At 33.3% G+C, this 19,165-nt stretch overlaps 1 protein-coding gene across 1 annotated transcript in view; it reads left to right on the forward strand.

Annotated features, from left to right (window-relative positions):
• Positions 1-19,165, forward strand: part of RPS6KA6 (ribosomal protein S6 kinase A6) — a 187,555-nt gene that overhangs the window by 75,591 nt on the left and 92,799 nt on the right. Inside the window, exons 3-6 of the mRNA XM_082715992.1 lie at positions 1,366-1,482; positions 11,233-11,314; positions 11,968-12,048; positions 13,519-13,598. Coding sequence (XP_082572118.1) covers positions 1,366-1,482; positions 11,233-11,314; positions 11,968-12,048; positions 13,519-13,598 — 360 coding nt within the window. The remainder of the gene's footprint in view (positions 1-1,365; positions 1,483-11,232; positions 11,315-11,967; positions 12,049-13,518; positions 13,599-19,165) is intronic.

The raw sequence follows: 19,165 nt of genomic DNA on the forward strand, positions 1-19,165 counted from the left end.
ATGCAGTAAGAATGTTAGATACTATATCCCAGCTCTTGTTATTTTGTGATATGTAATACATTTGAGGTTTATTTATCCTAGCTACTTAGTGCTTTTCTAGGGACTGGAATTACACATCACTTGAGTATAATCTTCACAGCTGAGTAGAGTCCTACATCAAGAAGCAGAAACTCTCCCAGGGTGGCTTCTTTTCTGCCTGAGCCCGGTGGTAGGGTATCTGGCATATAATTTATATACAAAGTTTCAATAAAAATAGGCTCATAGCCTGAAAACATTTGTTTTGGCTTTGCAGATTTTGTTTGCCTATACCCAGTTTTTCTTTTCAACGATGTAATCAGTTAGACAAACATTTATATATCATTAACTACTTAAAAGGCTACTGAAATTCCATTTCAAAGAACTTTTGAAGCTTGCGTGTTTTGCCATGGCCTATAATTTACAAGGTTTTATCCGTCTCTTGACTTTCTCTGCAGCCACGTCATAATTCATACTCCAGGGAGGATCTTTTGTTTTAAGGAGGCACCACACCCAGTGTGAGTCTTAAACTCATGACCCTAAGACAGAATCACATGCTCTACGAACATTAAGAACTGCATGCCCTTGGGGCGCCTGGGTGGCTCAATGGGTTAAGCCTCTGCCTTTGGCTCAGGTCATGATCTCAGGGTCCTGGGATCTAGCCCCACATTGTGCTCTCTGCTCGGTGGGGAGCCTGCTTCCCCCTCTCCCTCTGCCTGCCTCTCTGCCTACTTGTGATCTCTCTCTCTGTCAAATTAATAAATAAAAATCTTAAAAAAAAAAAATGAACTCCAGGGGCGCCTGGGTGGCTCAGTGGTTAAGCTGCTGCCTTTGGCTCAGGTCATGATCTTTGGGTCCTGGGATCGAGTCCCGCATCGGGCTCTCTGCTCAGCAGGGAGCCTGCTTCCTCCTCTCTCTCTCTCTCTGCCTGCCTCTCTGCCTACTTGTGATTTCTCTCTGTCAAATAAATAAATAAAATCTTTAAAAAAAATAAAAAAACAAAAACAAAAAAAAGAACTCCATGCCCAAGTGACTGGGCCAATCAAGCACCCCTCCAGGTAGGGTACAACTGTTGTTGATGTTTGTCTTCTGTCACTACCTAGTTGGACGGGAAACCTGAAGCAGAGATTTTATGTGCTTCTATTTATATGCACTTATATAATAGGGGTGATGGCATATCTCTATGTGTTAGAAAATAGGGAAGTGAATTTACCAGTAGCCCATAAAACTCTGTGTTAAGGTGAAAGGGTTGGATGGTCAGTTAATTTCTAGTATGATTTTGGTTCTAAATATGGCTAATCATTAGATGTTGCAACTGGATTTGAGTGTTGTGTGGATTTCTTTTTACAGGATGAAGGAGTTGTTAAAGAAATCCCTATCACTCATCATGTTAAGGAAGGTTATGAGAAGGCAGATCCTGCGCAGTTTGAGTTGCTCAAGGTTCTTGGCCAGGGATCCTTTGGAAAGGTAATAAATGGTTTATTCCATATTTTTTTTCTCTTCTTAACATTTAACCAAAAAATGTACTCATAGACAGAAATTTGGAAAATATGCCATTTCTGAATTTGTCAAGGATACACACAGAGGTAACTCTCTAACTTTACTCCTTTTATTTCTGTTGTGCTTTAGTCACATGTCTTTATACTTGTCTGTTATAACCAGCGTTTGCCAGCACTGTGGGCTTACTCATTTCTTCCGGACAAAGTACAGCATGCTATTTATTAGCTGCCTAGGTCAGCATAGTTTGATTTAAAAAAAAAAAAAATCTTCCTTGTTTCTCTGTTCATATGCTGGCTTGATCACAGCTCGCTTTTTCCTAGTGATTTTGTCTCTGTTCCTTAGCTCTATCACAAAAGTCAGAATGTATGTACTGACTCACATATGAGTGCGTGCATTCACCTATCTTCGCTTAAATCAGTGTGTATATACATTACAGCAGGGGCAGGTACTGGGTGACATATGGATGACGTGAAGCTCCTGCCTTCAAGGAGCTTAAATTTCAAGGGAGAGAGCAAAATTGAGAAAGATTAACCCTGAAATCATTATTAAAACTGTTTATTAAGTGCTTACTGGCTGGCATATGATTCTCAGAGGTGTGTAGGTCTAGCTCTTGACTTTTGTACAGCTAGCATCTAAGACATGAAAGTTGCTGCACACACACAATCGTGAACAGCCCTTAAGAAAACAAAAACAACAACTTGAGGGGAGAGAGATAAGGGGAAACTGTTCATTTGAGGGTGGCTGAGATTTAGTGTCAAAAGGGAAAAGCAGGGCAACTGAACAGTGATTATTATGATCTGAATCATTTTAAAAGAAAGATGTTCATTGAACACCCAGTATGTGCACCGCATTTGTTAAAGCAGTATTAGTGAATATAAAATTAACATTAATTGTCTTAAGGTAGTGTGATATCTATGTGGTGCAGAATGTAACATATGAAATAGAAATGTTTTCAGGACACAAAAAAGACAAATGAGGGTAGATTATGGTTTGATAGTAAATTGATATGGAAGATATTTGAAGACTAGGAGGTAAGACCTGAATACTTGTACTGGGGAGAGTAAAACTAGAAGGAGCTTTTAACACATTGTGTGTGTGGGGTCTGTTTATAGAACTCACTTGTAGAGTAGACATGTACATTTGTCATACCTATATATTTTGTTAATTTCTAAAAGTACAATATTCTCTTAATTATTTTACATTGTATTTTTATGATGTTAATTTTAGAGGAGCAGAAATGAGGTTCTTTTATATCCCAAATGTGTAAATGCTTAAATATCAACTTTAAAATTTCACCAGGCAAATATTTCAAGCCATTGAAAGTCATTGTTTTTTTTAATTTGATGTGCATATTCATATGTATATCTATTTATATCCAGCTTTCTCCAGAAAAGATTTAAGTTTTCGATAGATGAATACCAAATAAAATAAGATTGAAAATAAGTGGAGAAGATGATTACAGCAGGAAAGATTAGATGAAGCCAGTGATATAATCTTGTCATTTACAAGTGCATGACATAAAAGCCTGTAAGTCTTCTAGAAGTAGGACTAAAATGAAGACTTAAAATTTCTGGAAGCTATTATAAGGAAGTTGATACTTTTCTTTTTTTAAGATTTTATTTATTTATTTGACGGAGAGAGATCACAAGTAGGCAGAGAGGCAGGCAGAGAGAGAGGAGGAAGCAGGTTTCCCACTGAGCAGAGAGCCTGATGCGGGGCTCGATCCCAGGACCCCGGGATCATGATCTGAGCTGAAGGCAGAGGCTTTAACCCACTGAGCCACCCAGGCGCCCCGAAGTTGATACTTTTAATTACATGATTATTACAGTATCTTCAAAGTTGTAAACAGATCTAACAGACCAGCAAATTTTTTTCTCCTGGGGTTTCATAAAGAGAATACAATGTAACATAATGTAATGTCTTTAGTAACATCTTCACATTAAATATAGCAACATGTGAACAAGTTGTCAATGTAGTCCTTAAATTCAGGAAATACTCAGCTTTGTGCAGGAACTTCAGTTTAACAGGGATATCACAGAAGCCTTTTTAAAATTTGTAATACTTAAATACAAATTGATGATCTTCATGCAGTTCATCAACCAAAGAAATATTAAGGAGGTGACTCATTTTTTTTTTCCCTAGGATGTGAACCTACCTGTTTGTCATTATTACATCATTTGCATGGGCATTGGATGGATGTGTCTTGTTATATGCTGAACGTATGCAGGAATTTGGCTAAGGCTGCAAATCAGAGAAGTGTAGGAGAAATTCCAAGACACTTTGTGCTCCAGCCTTATTTAGTTGTCTGCAAAAGTTCCATTGTTAAAATACAATAAATGGAATTTTGGCCTATATAAAGCCTTGCAATTACATATCTTTATAGCATATTTAATGGTGGAAAAATACTACTAGAATATTTTTAAATTGTATTTTAAAGAAGTTTGCATTATCATCATGAAATAAGCATGTAAAATTCTGAACACACTGAGTATAATGCTATTAATGATCATTAATGTATGAATTGAAATGTAGTATGCCAAACAGCTTACTTTTTAAAATATATTATTTCTTTTTTATTAATATTTTTATTTTTTATAAACATATAATGTATTATTAGCCCCAGGGGTGCAGGTCTGTGAATCGCCAGGTTCACACACTTCACAGCACTCACTATAGCACATAACCCTCCCCAATGTCCATAATTATATTATTTCTTTATTTGACAGAGAGAAACCCAGTGAGAGAAGGAACACAAGCAGGGAGAGTGGGAGAGGGAGAAGCATGGTTCCCAGTACCAAGCAGTGAGCCTGATAAGGGGTTTGATCCCAGCACCCTGGGATCATGACCTGAGCCAAAGGCAGACGCTTAACAACTGAGCCACCTGAACAGCTTACATTAATTATTTTAAAACACAATCAAATAAGAGAAATGAAAACACACCTGAAATTGTCAGACTAACTTTTCTTGTATTTCTCATTCAAGTAATATTTATATATATATATATATATATATATTTATATATATATATAATTTCTGATGTGATAATACAATATGAGACTTAAATATGAATTTTTTAAAATATTTATTTATTTGAGAGAGAGCACATGCACAGGCATGGAAGTTGGGGGAAGGGCAGAGGGAGAGAATTTCAGACTTTCTACTGAGTTCACCACCCATGAGATCAAGACCTGAGCTGAAATCAGGAGTCAGATGCTCAACTTCTTGAGCCACCCAGCTGCCCCTAAAAATGAATTTTTAAAAATATTAAACCCTTGCCCTCTTGAGTAATTTTCAAGAGATTGTTTTAAAAATATGTTTACATCTTAAAATTTTTTACAGTTTTTTTTTCTCTTCAATCAATGTTAAAGCTGCGTGATCTTTAAGTTCACATGTACAAATATTACTGAGTGCTTCTTAGTGGAAAATATAAAATTCCATATGACCAAAAGAGGTATATTGGAATAACTCACTCACTCATTTTTTTTCTAAACTCTTTCCAAGAACTGGATTAGTGTGACTGAAAAGAAGTCTCTGATCAGGATAGGTATGTTTTTTGATACAGTAGTTTGAAGCCATGCGACTTCTTCTAGTTGATCATGAGAAGAGAGCAGAGTGAGAGGATATTGTCTTATGCTAATTCAGTCCATCTAAGATCTGAAAAGAACAAATCAGGTGATAGACAAATAAACAGTTCTTTCTCTAGACTAGAAATAATGATTTCCATTAGATGCCATATGAGGATGCTAGTAGTGAGTGTTAGAAGAGCTAGGGAAAAAGTGACTGCTTTGTGCAAGCAAGTGTCTTCCGGAACGTCTGGACCATTTTTTTTTTCTTTCTTTCTTGATTCTTCTTTTTGCCCACTATATATTTCATTCTATTCAAGCCTACCAAGGGCTATGTTTCAGAACAGTAGTTCTCAATGTGTGGTCTATCTACTCCTGAGCATCCATAAGACACTTCAGGGGGTCATTAAGGTCAAAAATATTTTATAGTAGTACTAAGATACTATTTGTTAAACTTCTGGCGCCTTGGCACAACCAAAGCAGTGACTACAAATTATGTCAGTAGTCATTGTATTCACTACTGTGCAGTTTTAAAAAAATGCAAGTTTTACTTCAAAATGTCCTTGATCTTTGGTTAGGTTTATTCCCAGGTATCTTATGGTTCTTGGTGCTATAGTAAATGGAGTCGATTCTCTAATTTCCCTTTCTATATTTTCATTTTTAGTGTATAAGAAATCAACTGATTTCAGTTCATTCATTTTGCATCCTGCCATGTTACTGAATTGCTCTATGAGTTCTATTAATTTGGGGGAGGAATCTTTTGGGTTTTCCATATAAAGTATTGTGTCATCTATGAGGAGAGAGAGTGAATACCTTTTATTTGAATACCTTTTATTCAAATAAATACCTTTTATTTGAATACCTTTTTTTTTTGTTGTCTGATTGTTGTTGCTAGGACTTCTAATACTATGTTGAATAGCAGTGGTGATAGTGGACAGCCCTGCTGTGTTCCTGACCTTAGGGGAAAAGCAAAAAACTAGCTTTGGAAAATTTTTGACACTGAATTTGACATCTTAGTACTCAAAAAACTTTTCTGATGAGATCACTACTGTTCAGCATTTGGAAGATTTGCATAACTCAGTGAGGCAGTATTTTTGAGATGACTAACACATGATATCAAATTAGGTAGTACAAAATCCATTCAAGGTGTAAGGTAGACCAATAGACTATTATGTAACAGAATATGGACAGTTAATTGATAAGGTGTCAAATTCTGTATTGAAACTAACCTATATACACACACACACACATATGTGTATATATATATATATATACACACACACACACATAATATTCCATTGTGTATATATATGTGTGCTTACGTGTGTGTGTACCATTTTTTTTTTTTTTTTTTTTTTGCATTTAGGATTAGGGTTTGGTTTAGGGCCAGGGTAAGGGTTAGGTTTAGGGCCAGGGTGAAGTTATGTGCTTATTACCCTGCAGTTCAAAGACCTCTCCAGAGAGATAAGTTTAGGGTTAATGTTAGGGTACATTTAGGGTTAGGGGTTAGGGTTAGTGTTTGGGTTAGGATTAGGTCTTCACTTATAATAACACTCTCTGCCTTGATCCATGTCTTTGCAAATGGCAAGGTTTCATTTTTTTATGACTGAGTAATATCCTATTGTATGTATGTACCAAATCTTATATTTCCTCAGATCAATGATTAGGGTTCAGTTTAGGACTAGTGTAAGGGCTAGGATTAGTGTTAGGGTTAGGGTGAGGAGATGTGCCTCTCATCCTGCAGTTCAGAGACCTCGCCAAGTGATCCATTTAGGATTAGAGTTAGGGTTGGGAGTTAGTGGTTACCAGTTAGGAGTTAAGGATAGGATTTGGGTTAGTGTTAGGTTTAGAGCTAGTGTTAGGGTTAGGATGAGGCTATGTCCCTCCTATCCTGCAGTTCAGGAACCTCTCCAGAGTTTACGTTTAGGTTTAGTATCAGATTAGAGGTAGAATTTAGTAGTTATTGGTAAGTGTTGAGTTATGTATAGGGACACGGTTAAGGTTAGGGTGAGGGTTATGGTTTGTGTTTGGCATCCTGTAGTTCAGAGACCTCTCCAGAGAATAACCTTATTTTGGTGTGAGAATAAACATGGCCACAATCCACAGAGCTGAGGTCATGAGGGGACTTGTTGTTCTAAGTACTCTTTAAGTGGAAATTCAGTTGGTCATTCTGTTTTTGTTGCTTTTGGGTCCTTTTACCTCAAGTTTTTTATTTAAATTCCTGTCAGTTAACATACAGTGTGATATCAGTTTCTGGTGTAGAATTTACTGATTCAGACTTACATACAAAATCCTGTGCTCCACACAACAAATGCCATTCTTAATCCCCATCACCTTTTAACCCATTCCCCTGCCCACCTCCCCTCTCATAATCAGTGCTTTTTTCTCTGTTACTTTAGAGTCTGTTTCTTGGTTTTTCTTTTTTTTTATTCCTTCTATGTCTATTTGTTTTGTTTCTTAAATTCTACTTATGAGTGAAGTCATATGGTATTTTTATTTCTCTGATTTATTTTGCTTAGCATAATACTTTCTAGCTCTAGCCACATCATTCGAAATAGCCAGATTTCATTTGGTTTTATGGCTGAGTAATAATCCCTTGTATGTATATACCACCTCTTCTTTATCCATTCTTCAGTTGATGGACATTTGGGATCTTTCCATAATTTGGCTGTTGTTGATAGTGCTGCTATAAATATTGGGGTGCATGTATCAATTCAAATCAGTACTTTTGTATCCTTTAGGTAAATGCCTATTACTGCAATTGCTGGATCATTCTATTTTTAATTTTTACTGGTGGTTCTATTTTTAAGTTTTTGGTGAACCTCCATACTCTTATTTCAGAATGGGTGTACCAGTTTGCATTCTCACCAACAGAGGGTTCCCCTTTCTCCAAATCCTTGCCAACATCTGTTGTTTCCTGTGTTGTTAATTTTAGCCATTCTTATGTGTGAGGCGGGATCTCATCATAGTTTTGATTTGTATTTCCCTGATGATGAGTGATGTTGAACATTTTTTCATATGTCTGTTGGCCTTCTGGATGTGTTCTTTGGAAAAATGTTTATCCATGTTTTCTGCCCATTTCTCCACTGGATTATTTCTTTTTTAGGTGTTTTTTTTTTAAGTTTGTTATATACTTTGGATACAATCCCTTGCAAATGTCTTCTCCATGTCATATGTTACCTTTTAGTTTTGTTGATTTTTTCCCTTCACTATGCAGAAGCTTTTTGTTTTGATGAAGTCTCAACAGTTTATTTTTGCTTTTGTTTCCCTTGCCTCAGGAGTCATATCTAGTAAGAAGTTGCTATGACTTTCAAAGAGGTTATTGCCCTTCTCTAGGATTTTGATGGTTTCCTGTCTTATATTTAGGTCTTTCATCTGTTTTGAATTTATTTTTTGTATGGTGTAAGATAAGGGCCCAGTTTCATTCTTTTGCATGCTACTCTCCAATTTTCCTAATACCATTTTTTGAAGACACTGTCTTTTTTCCATTGGATATTCCTTCCTGATTCATGGAAGATTTATTGGTCATAGAGTTGTTGGTTCATTTCTGGATTTTCTGTTTTGTTCTGTTGATCTATGTGTCTGTTTTTGTCCCAGTACCATACAGTCTTGATCACTACAGCTTTGTAATGTAACTTGAGAAAGACTGGATTTGTGATGCCTCCAGCTTTGCTTTCCTTTTTCAAGATTGCTTTGCCTATTCAGGGTCTTTTGTAGTTCCATACAAATTTTAGGACTATTTGTTCTAACTTTGTGAAAAATGTTGGTGATATTTGATAAAGATCGCATTAGATGTGTAGATTGCTTTGGGTAATACAGAACATTTAAAAAATATTTCTTCTTACAATCCATGAGCATGAAATGCTTTTCCCTTTTATTGTGTCCTCTTCAATTTTTTCATCAGTGTTTCATACTTTTCAGAGTAGAGATCTTTACCTCTCTTGTTAAGTTTATTCCTAGGTATCTTATGGTTTTTGTGCAATTGTAAAGGGGATTGATTCCTTGATTTCTCTTTCTGCTTCATCATTATTGGTATGTAGATATGCAACAGTTTTCCATATGTTGATTTTGTATCCTATGACTCTACTGAACTTGTTTATCTAGTAGTTTTTTGGTGGAGCTTTTAGATTTTCTATATAGAGTATCAAGTCATCTGCAAGTAGTGAAAGTTTGATTTTTTTGCTGATTTGGATGCCTTTTTATTTCTATGTGTTGTCTGATTGTTGTGGCCAGGACTTCCAATACTAAATTAAATAACAGTGGTGAGAGTGGACAACTCTGTCTTGTTCCTGGCGGTAGAGGAAAGTTCTCAGATTTTTCCCCATTAAGGATAATATTAACTGTTGGTTTTTCATATATGACCTTTATGATTTTGAGGTATGTTCCTTCTAATCCTACTTTGTTGGGGGTTTTATCATGAATGGATATTGTACTTCATCAAATGCTTTTTTTTGCATCTCTTGAAATGATCATGTTGTTTTTAACCTTTTTTTAAAATTAATCATTGTTAAGTAATCTCTGCACCCAATGTGGGGCATAAATTTACCACCCTAAAATCAAGAGTCACATGTTCTACCAACTGAGCAAGACAGGTACTCCTGATTTTTTTAACCTGTTGTGGATTCATTTTACTAGTATTTTAGTGAGAATTTTTACATCTGTGTTTATCTGCGATATTGGCCTGTATGGATTTTTAGTGATGTCTTTATCTGGTTTTGGTATCAGGGTAATGTGGGCCTCATAGAATGAATTTGGAAGTTTTCCTTCCTTTTCTATTTTTTGGAATAGTTTGAGAGGCATATATATTAACTTGTCTTTAAATATTTATTAGAATTCGCCTATGAAGCCATCTGGTCCTGGACTTTGGGTTGCTGGGATTTTTTTGATTACTGATTCAATTTCATTGTTGGTAATCGATCTGTTCAAATTTTCTATTTCTTCTTGATTCAGTTTTTTTTTGTTGTTGTTCTAGGAATTTATCCCTTTCTTCCAGATTGTCTAATTTGTTTGCATAGTTTACCATAATAATCTGTTACAATTGTTTATATTTCTGTGGTAGTGGTTGTTATTTCTCCTCTATCATTTGTAATTTTTTTTTTAATTTGGGCTCTTTTTCTTCTCTTTTTTATAAGTCTGGCTAGAGGTTTATCAATTTTAATAATTTTTTCAAAGAAGAAGCTCCTGGTTTCATTGATCTGTTGTATTATTTTTTTGTTGTTGTTTAATTTCTATATCTTTTATTTCAAAGTAGTGAGCAACTTTTACTAACTTTTAAGAATGAAACATCCCGGGGCACCTGGGTGGCTCAATGGGTTAAAGCCTCTGCCTTCAGCTCTGGTCATGATCTCAGGGTCCTGGGATCAAGCCCCATATCAAGCTCTCTGCTCAGTGGGGAGCTACTTCCCTTCCTCTCTCTCTGTGGGTCTCTCTGCCTACTTGTTATCTCTGTCTGTCGAATAAATAAAATCTTTAAAAAAAAAAAAGAATGAAACCCCTTTACTAATAAAAATCTCCTATAAAATTTTAATCCATTTATATTTATTTTCATGACTGAGGCTTTTTAAAAACTGTTTTTAATGAGTCATAATCTTAGTTTGAATATATGAGGTAATATTACTCAAGTTTGCTCAATAATCTTAAAGAGTTTAATTTGTTTATTGTGATAATTTGCCATCTTGATTCTTCAACCTGGCAGACAGACCTGATTGCCTCTGATTTCTTATTAGAACATAAAATACCGGTAACTTCTAAAATGGACCAGTAAGGAAGTAGAAATGAAGGTATAAAATTAACAGTCATTATATTTCTTTGGTCTTTAAAGGTAACAAAAAGATGCTTGGGTCTTCAAAGTAGTTCCCTTAGATCAAATTGCCTTTCATTATGTTGCTTATCTCATACAACACAAACTTCTTAAAGTCAGGACCATGTCATCTATTTTAAAAATATTCTTTCCTACAGTAGTATGTATGGTAGTGTGATTTAGTAAATGAATGAAAATGAGCAAACATTAACCAAGAGTGTAATTTATAAAAGAAAGGTATATATTTATAAAATTAGAGAAAATGCATGGACTTACATATATGTGTGTGCTAATGTGTATGGCAAGAATGTCTTCAAATATGAATTTTACTTTAAAAAAAAATTTCTCTGTTAGGTTTTTCTTGTTCGGAAGAAGACCGGTCCTGATGCTGGGCAGCTCTATGCAATGAAGGTGTTAAAAAAAGCTTCTTTAAAAGGTAGAAAATTACAAAACTTATTAAAATAGAATTTGATAAAGCTTGTTTTAAGAAATGTGCTTTGTATTGCTTGTATAAGTTGAGTAGACTTAGTTTCCTTTAAACATTAGTAAGTGTTACAGTTTTCTAGCCTGCAAGTGATATTTCTATGTTTGATATTTGCATATGCTCTAATTTAGTGAGACTGTACCCCGGCAAAAATTTAGTTGTATTTTTATTTAACATAAAGTGAACTTATTTTAATAAGCTATATACTTTTATTTTAAGATTCTTATTTTTTTCTGTTCCATCTGTGTTGATTTTGAATATTGAAAAAACACAAGCACCTGGGTACACTTACATACACCATCTTCTAGGCTGTCATAGAAATAACACTGTGCTCAGTTTTAATCAGTAAACTCATTTGAACAATTGGAGATCAATACATAATAAACACATATTAGCCAAATATCTGTTTATGTCACTTAATCCATCTAGATCTAAACAATTTGTTGGCTTTCTGAGAATATGGTAATTACTGTTTTGGAATATATAGCTTGCATATTTAAACACAATGTTATATTTTCACATTTTTGTGGGGTGAATTATTGATGAGATCTCTACTGAAATATTATATAGAAGAGTAATATATTCTACCCTTCTATGATTTTTAGTCCGAGACAGAGTTCGGACAAAGATGGAAAGGGATATACTGGTGGAAGTAAATCATCCATTTATTGTCAAATTACACTATGGTATGTAATTTTTTAAAAATTTATAGAATTAGAGAATTAAGATTTCCTTTCAAACAATAATATAACAGAGAATAAATACTTCAGAATGATTTAATATACTCAATTATATAAAATATATTTATCTGAAATAAGAATAAGAATCAGTATCCAATTTTGAATTGTGTTTTCTGTACTTATTGGTTAATTTGTCTAAGGTATTAAGATAGTATCTTCTGGTTACTTGTCTGGTAGTATTTCTTGACTCTGCTAGTCTGTACTTTTAATGATCTTGGCTATAAACTGTGATAATTTATTCAAAGCATCTGATGTTTGGATATGTTCCTCTTACATGTTCATAATGAGCATATTAATTTATTTCCTAGCTTTTGAAGAGGACCACATGTGGTTATATTAGTCCATTTGATTTATTCTTTCTTATATTTGGGGGAAGAGGAATACCAATAAGAAGCAGTAAATGTAATGGAAAGAGCATGCGTTTGGAGTCAGACAGCTCAGAGTTTGAATCATGGTTCCATTGATAATTTAATACATGCATGATATTGTGAAGTGTGGCCTTCCTGGAGAATTCAAAGGTATACACATGATTAAATCACTGATCTATTCTATGATGTCATGTTAAGTTTTCAGTATTTAAAAAAGTAGCAGCTATTGACTTTATTCTTAGGAAATTTTGAAAAATAATACACTGAAATATGTACTAAATTATTTGTATAAAAAATCTTCAAAAAATGTCCACCCATTATTCTTTCACTCCTTGTTACCCACAATGGAAAGTAGTAGTATCTAATGTCCCACTTCCTTGAATCACCAGGATGGCATTACATTTATCAGAAAATACCAATTGTGTGCAAAATACTCCATTGAGTGCAATAGGCTCTAGAGGTGAAACAGTCTCTGACTCAAAAAAACTTCTAATCTATTGAAACATAGACATGTAAACAAATTAATTGTGCAAATCAAAATGGAGTGCCATAAGAGAGACATAAATTTAAAAAAATGAAATCTCAAAAGTAGTAGCAAGTAATTCTTACAGAGAAGAGGGTAAGGATGCTATGAAATGTGAAAAGAGAGAAATCCTTTAATAGAGGAAAGCTTGATGGAGGAGGTGGCATTTTTCTTGAACTTGAAAGAATTAGTAGATTTTCAGTAGGTAGGGAGGTGGAGTTCTGGCAGTTAGCAGTAGAGCATGATGCTCCATAAATCAGGACGATGGTGGTGGTAGAAGTTTCTGAGGAACCACATGGAAAGTTGATTATGTTCTAGGAAGGGATTTACAGCTATTTCAACACCAAATTCAATTTTGAGATAATATTATCCAATAACATTGGACCATATGAATAAATGGTTAATTCCTTTATAATATTTATTGATAAAACTCTAAACATATATATTAATTAAAAGTTATACTAAGGTTGTTAAGCCTTTAAGATTCTGTTAATGTTCTGTTACTACATCCTAATTTGTAATTAGCCTTTCAGACTGAAGGGAAGCTGTATTTAATACTGGATTTTCTCAGGGGAGGAGATGTCTTCACAAGATTATCCAAAGAGGTGGGTATCTGTTTGTAAATTTTTACCATATTTTTATTGAAAAAAACCTAAAAAAAATCATTTGTGTTCTACCAATTAATTTTTTCTATAGAAATTTTAAATAATTATTGTTAGTTTCACTGCATACTCTTTAGTTGATGTGGCAGTTAATGGCATTTTCTGTCTGCCTATCATTTAGACTATCTGAGTGTGTTACTCATTATTCCTTTAGGCACAAGATCAGAGTAAATAACTGGATCAAGTAGATGGGGCAAACCTAGGATTTTGGCTACTCAAGCTACCAGAATTCTTCTGGGAGCAGTGTTCAATGTATTCTAAAACAGCTTTATGAAGGTATTAATTGACATACAGTGGATTGCACATTTTAGAGTACTTACTTTGATAAAATTTGACATTTGGATATACCTGTGAAACTGTCATCACAATCAAGATAGTAAGATTATCCATCACCCCCAGCCATTTCCTGTGCACCTTTGTAATGCCTCCCTTCTGCCCTGCCCCTACTGAATCTGCTTTCTGTGATTATTGAATTTATATTTTCTAGGACTTTATATAAATGGAATCATATAGTATCCATTTTCTGTATAGCTTATTTAACTCAGAATAATTATTTTGAGATTTAGCCATGGTGTTGTATGAATCAGTGGTTAATTCACTTTTATTGCTGAACAGTATTCCACTGTATGGATACAGTGCCATTTGTTTATGCATTAACTTACTGATGGGTATTTGGGTTGTTTGTAGTCTTTGGGTATTACTAATAGAGCTGCTACAAAAACTCATGCACGAATGATTGTATGGACATATGTTTTCATTTTCATGGTTATGTTTTCATTTTTGATGATTAGATACCTAGGAGTATAATGACTGGGCTATTTCGTATGTGTATGTTTTTAAACTTATTTTAAAGACACTTATCAAATTGTTTTCTAAGGTAGGATTGTAATTTTTACATTCCCAGCAGCCACGTGTGAGAGTTTTAGTTGCTCTACATCCTTGCCAACCCTTAATATGGTCAGTAGTCTTGTTATGATTTGGGGCATAATTGTGTAGCTGCACCTATTGTGGTTTTGAATTGCATAATCCGAATGACTAATGATGTTGAGCATCTTCTCATGCACTTATTCAGCATCTGTCTTTGATAAAATATTTGTTTAAATCTTTGGCTCATTTTGTATTAAGTTGTATGCTTTCTGAGTTTTGAAAGTATACATTTTGGATGGTAAGTCCTTTCTCATATATGTTGCTTGCAAATGTTTTATTCTGGTCTGTGGTTTGTCTTTTTGTTCTCTTTAATACTGCCTTTCAAAAGGAGTTCTTGATTTTGATGAATTCCAACTTATTTTTTTTTCTTTTATGAATTTGTTGTCCTATATAAAGAATATTTGTCTAATCTCAGGTCACATAGATTTTCTATGTTTTTTTTAGACATTTTTAAAATTTTGCATTTAAGTTTATAATCCATTTTGAGTTTATTTTAGTGTATGGTGACAGGTATGTGTTGAAGTCCTTTTCTTTCTGTCTGTCTTTCTTTCTTCTTTTCCATATACATATCCCAGTGTGCTAACATGGTGATTAAAAGTCTATGCTTTCTTCATTGAATCACCTTGCATTTTTGTTGCTTACCAATTGACCATGGATGTGAAGGTCTATTTCTGGACATTCTGTTTTGTTCATTGATCTATTTATCTCTATTTCACTGCTACTTGATTTCTTAATTACCGTACCCTTTATAATATGTCTTAAAGTAAGTTAGTGCAAATCCTTGAGCTTTGCTCTTCTTTTTCAAAGTTGTTTTGCCTCTTCTGGGTCCTTTGTATTTCCATATCAATTTTAAAATCAGCCTTTCACTTTCTATAGAAAAGCTTGCTGGTATTTTCATTGGGATTGCATTGAATCTATAGGTTAATTTGCAGATAATTGCCATTTTCACAACACCGAGTCATCAATCCTTGAATGTGACTTTTTTCTCCAGTTTTTGAGTCTCCTTTAATTTCTCTCAGCAATGTCTGGTCTGTATAGGTCTTGTACATTTTTTATCAGATTTATCTCTAAGTATTTCCTTTTATAGAATGACATTGTAAATGGAATTGCTTTCTTTAAGTTCATTTTCAAGTTGGATGAAAATACAGTTGTTTTTTTTTTCATATTGTATTTGTCTCCCACAATTTAACTTACTTATTACACCTAATAGTGTTTTTTAGTAGATTCCATAGAATTTTCTATTTATAACCTACTAACAAGGAATTTTTACTTTTTTTTCTTTATGAAAATAATTTTTTTCTTTTATTTGTCCTTGTTGCAGTGGTTTGACTCTCCAGTCTCCAGACCTTCTTGCCTTATTTCTTTTAGTTATTTCTAATCACAGGGGGGAATAACATCATTTTAGCATAAATTACAAAGTTCAGTATAGGTCTTTTTACATATTCTTTATCAGGTTGTGCAAGTTCTCTTCGGTTGCTAGTTTATTTCATTTTTATCAGGTATGTACATTAGGTTTGTAATATTCTTTTAGTGTAATTATTGAGATATTATGTTTTTTCTTCTTTAATCTTTTCACAGGTTAATTACATTGATTTATTGTCAAATGTTGAAGCAGTCTTGATTATGGATGAATCCCCCAAGTAGACATAGGGTATTATCTTTTTTACATATTGGTGGAAGATATTTCCTAAATATTTTTCAGATTTTTATATTTATTTTTATGAGGGATATTTGACTTTAGATTTCTTATATTTTTTATGTCTAGTTTTAATGCCAGAACAATTCTGGTTTTATAGAATGAGTGTTTTCTCCTGTTGAGTTTTCTAGAAGAATTCATTGTAAAACTCTTATTAAATGATTGGTAGAATTCACCAGTGAAGCTATCTGGGCCTGAAGTTTTTTAATAGTGAGGTGTTTTGACTACAATTTCAATTTATTTAAGAGACTTGTAGGTATTTAGTTTATCTTTCTTTTTTGAGTGAACTTTGTTATCTTGTGTCTTTTAAGGAATTTAATGTATTAACAAATTTATCAAATTCATTGACATGAAATTGTTCATTATAGTCCCTTAATTATCCTTTTTATAGCAGTAGAAACATTATTGATATTTGTATCATTCCTGATGTTGGTATTTTGTATCTTTTCTCTTTTTTATCTTGCTTAGCTTTGCTTGAGGTTTATTAATTTCTCTTATTTTTTCTCAAAACCAACTGACTCTTGGTTTCATTGATTTTTTTTCTATTGTTGTTTCCATTTTTATTTCATTGTTATCCACTTTCATTTGTATTACTTCATTTTTTCTGCTTACTTTATGTTTCACTAACTTTTCTGGTTTTTAAAATGGAAGCTGAAATTATTGATTTGAGACCTTTCATCTTTCCTAACATGGATGTGTAGTGTTATAACTAGCCTTCTAAATACTGTTTTAGCATTATCCCATAAATTTTGATATATGTTTTAATTTTCCCTCAGGTCTGCATACTCTAATTTCCAGATAACTTTCTATTATTGATTTCTAATTTAATTTCATTGAATTTAATTTAATTTCATAAACCATAGTTTATATTACTTGAATTCCCTTAAATTCACTTATAATTATTTTATGATCCAGAATATAATGTACCTTAGTAAATATTCCATGTGTGCTTGAGAGGAATATGTATTTTGATTTTGCATGGTGGAAGGTTCTATAAATGCCAATTAGATTGTTGGCTGACAGTAATATTAAGTCAACTACATTCTTCCTAAGTTTTTGCCTACATATTCTGTAAACTTTTGAGATATAGAAATTTAAACCTTTGATTATAATTATGGATTTATCTATTTTTTCTTGAATTTATTTTAATTTTTGCTTCATGTAATTCAAAGTTCTGTTAAGTGTGCAAATTTTTAAGATTTTCATTTATCCTTGATAAATTAACCTTTTTTTATTACAAGATGACTTATTTTAACACTGCTAATGTTCTTTGCTTTGAAATCTTCTTTGATATTAATACAATCATCCAAGCTTTTTTATTGGTTTACCCTGATATATTGTTTTTCATGTTTTCATTTAACCTGTTTCTGTCTTCATATTTAATGTGCAATATTTGAGGCGGTACTTAAGGACAACATAATTGTCCTTGCTTTTTATCCAATCTGAAAATCTGTGCCTTTTAATTTGGGTGTTAGACCTGATACATTTAATATTGATATGGCTGGGTTTAAATTTCCAATTTTGCTGTTTGTGTGGGTTGTTTTTTTTTGTCCCATCTCTTATTTACTTTGTTCCTCTTTTTCTGCATTATTTTTAATTGATATATAATCGATGTACAACTTTATGTTAGTTTTAGGTGTATAATAAAATGATTTGATACTTCTATACACTGAAAATTGATCACCACAGTAAATCTAATTACCACCTGTCACCACAAAGAGTTACAAGATTTTTTTTTCTTGTGATGAAAAATTTTAACATCTATTCTTGTGGCATCTGTAAATATACACTGCAGTACTATTAACTAGTCACGATGCTGCATGCCACATACCCATGACATATTCATGTATCACAACTGAAGTTTGTACCTACTAACCCTTGCATTTCCCCCACCCATCAACCATCCTCCCCTAAGCAGCCACCACTATGTTCTCCATATCCATGACTTTTATTTGTTTGTTTCATTTTTTAGATTACATATATAAGTGAGATAATATGGTATTTGTCTATGACTTATTTCACTTAGCATAACACATTCAGGGGCCAACCATTTTGTTACAAAAGACAAGATTTCCTTCTTTTATACGGCTAAATAATATTCCACTGTGTGTGTGTGTGTGTGTGTGTGTGTGTGTATTTGTATGCTGTATCTTCTTAATCCATTCATACATCAGTGGACACATGATTTACATATATGGCCATTGTAAATAATGCTGCAGTGAACATAACAGGTTAGTGTTTCTGTTTCCCTTGCATAAATATCTAGTCCTAGAATTGCTAAATCATATGATACTTCTAATTTTAATTTTTTTAGGAAACTTCGTATACTGGTTTGCATACTAGCTCTACCAATTTACTGTACTACCAGTAGTGCTTGTGTTCCATTTTCTCCACATCCTCCTCAAGACTTACTATTTCTTGTCTTTTTGATGATAGGCTTTCTAATAGATGTGAAGTGATAACTCACTGTGGGCTTCGATTTTTATTTCCCTGATGATTAGTGATATCTCCTTTGAAAATATGTCTACTCAGATCCTCTGCTCTTTTTTTTTTTTAATTGAATTGTTCGATTGTTTTTGGTGATGAGTTGCAGGAGTTCTTTATATATTTTGGATAGGAATACCTTATCAGATATGTGACTTCAAAATGTTTTCTTCCATTTAGTACATTGCCTTTTCATTCCATTGATGTTTTTATTTTCTTTTTAGTTTGATGTGGTCCCACTTGTTTATTTTTATTTTTGTTACCTTTGATTTCAGATCAGTTAAAAAATCAAGACTGTCAAGTAATTTACTTCCTAAGTTTTCTTCCAGGAGTTTTATGGTTTCAGGTCCTATATTTAACTCTTTGATCCATTTTGAGTTAATTTTTGTGTATGGTAAAGGAT

This window comes from Mustela nivalis (genome assembly GCF_964662115.1).
Source record: "Mustela nivalis genome assembly, chromosome: X".
Taxonomy (NCBI): Eukaryota; Metazoa; Chordata; class Mammalia; order Carnivora; family Mustelidae; genus Mustela; species Mustela nivalis.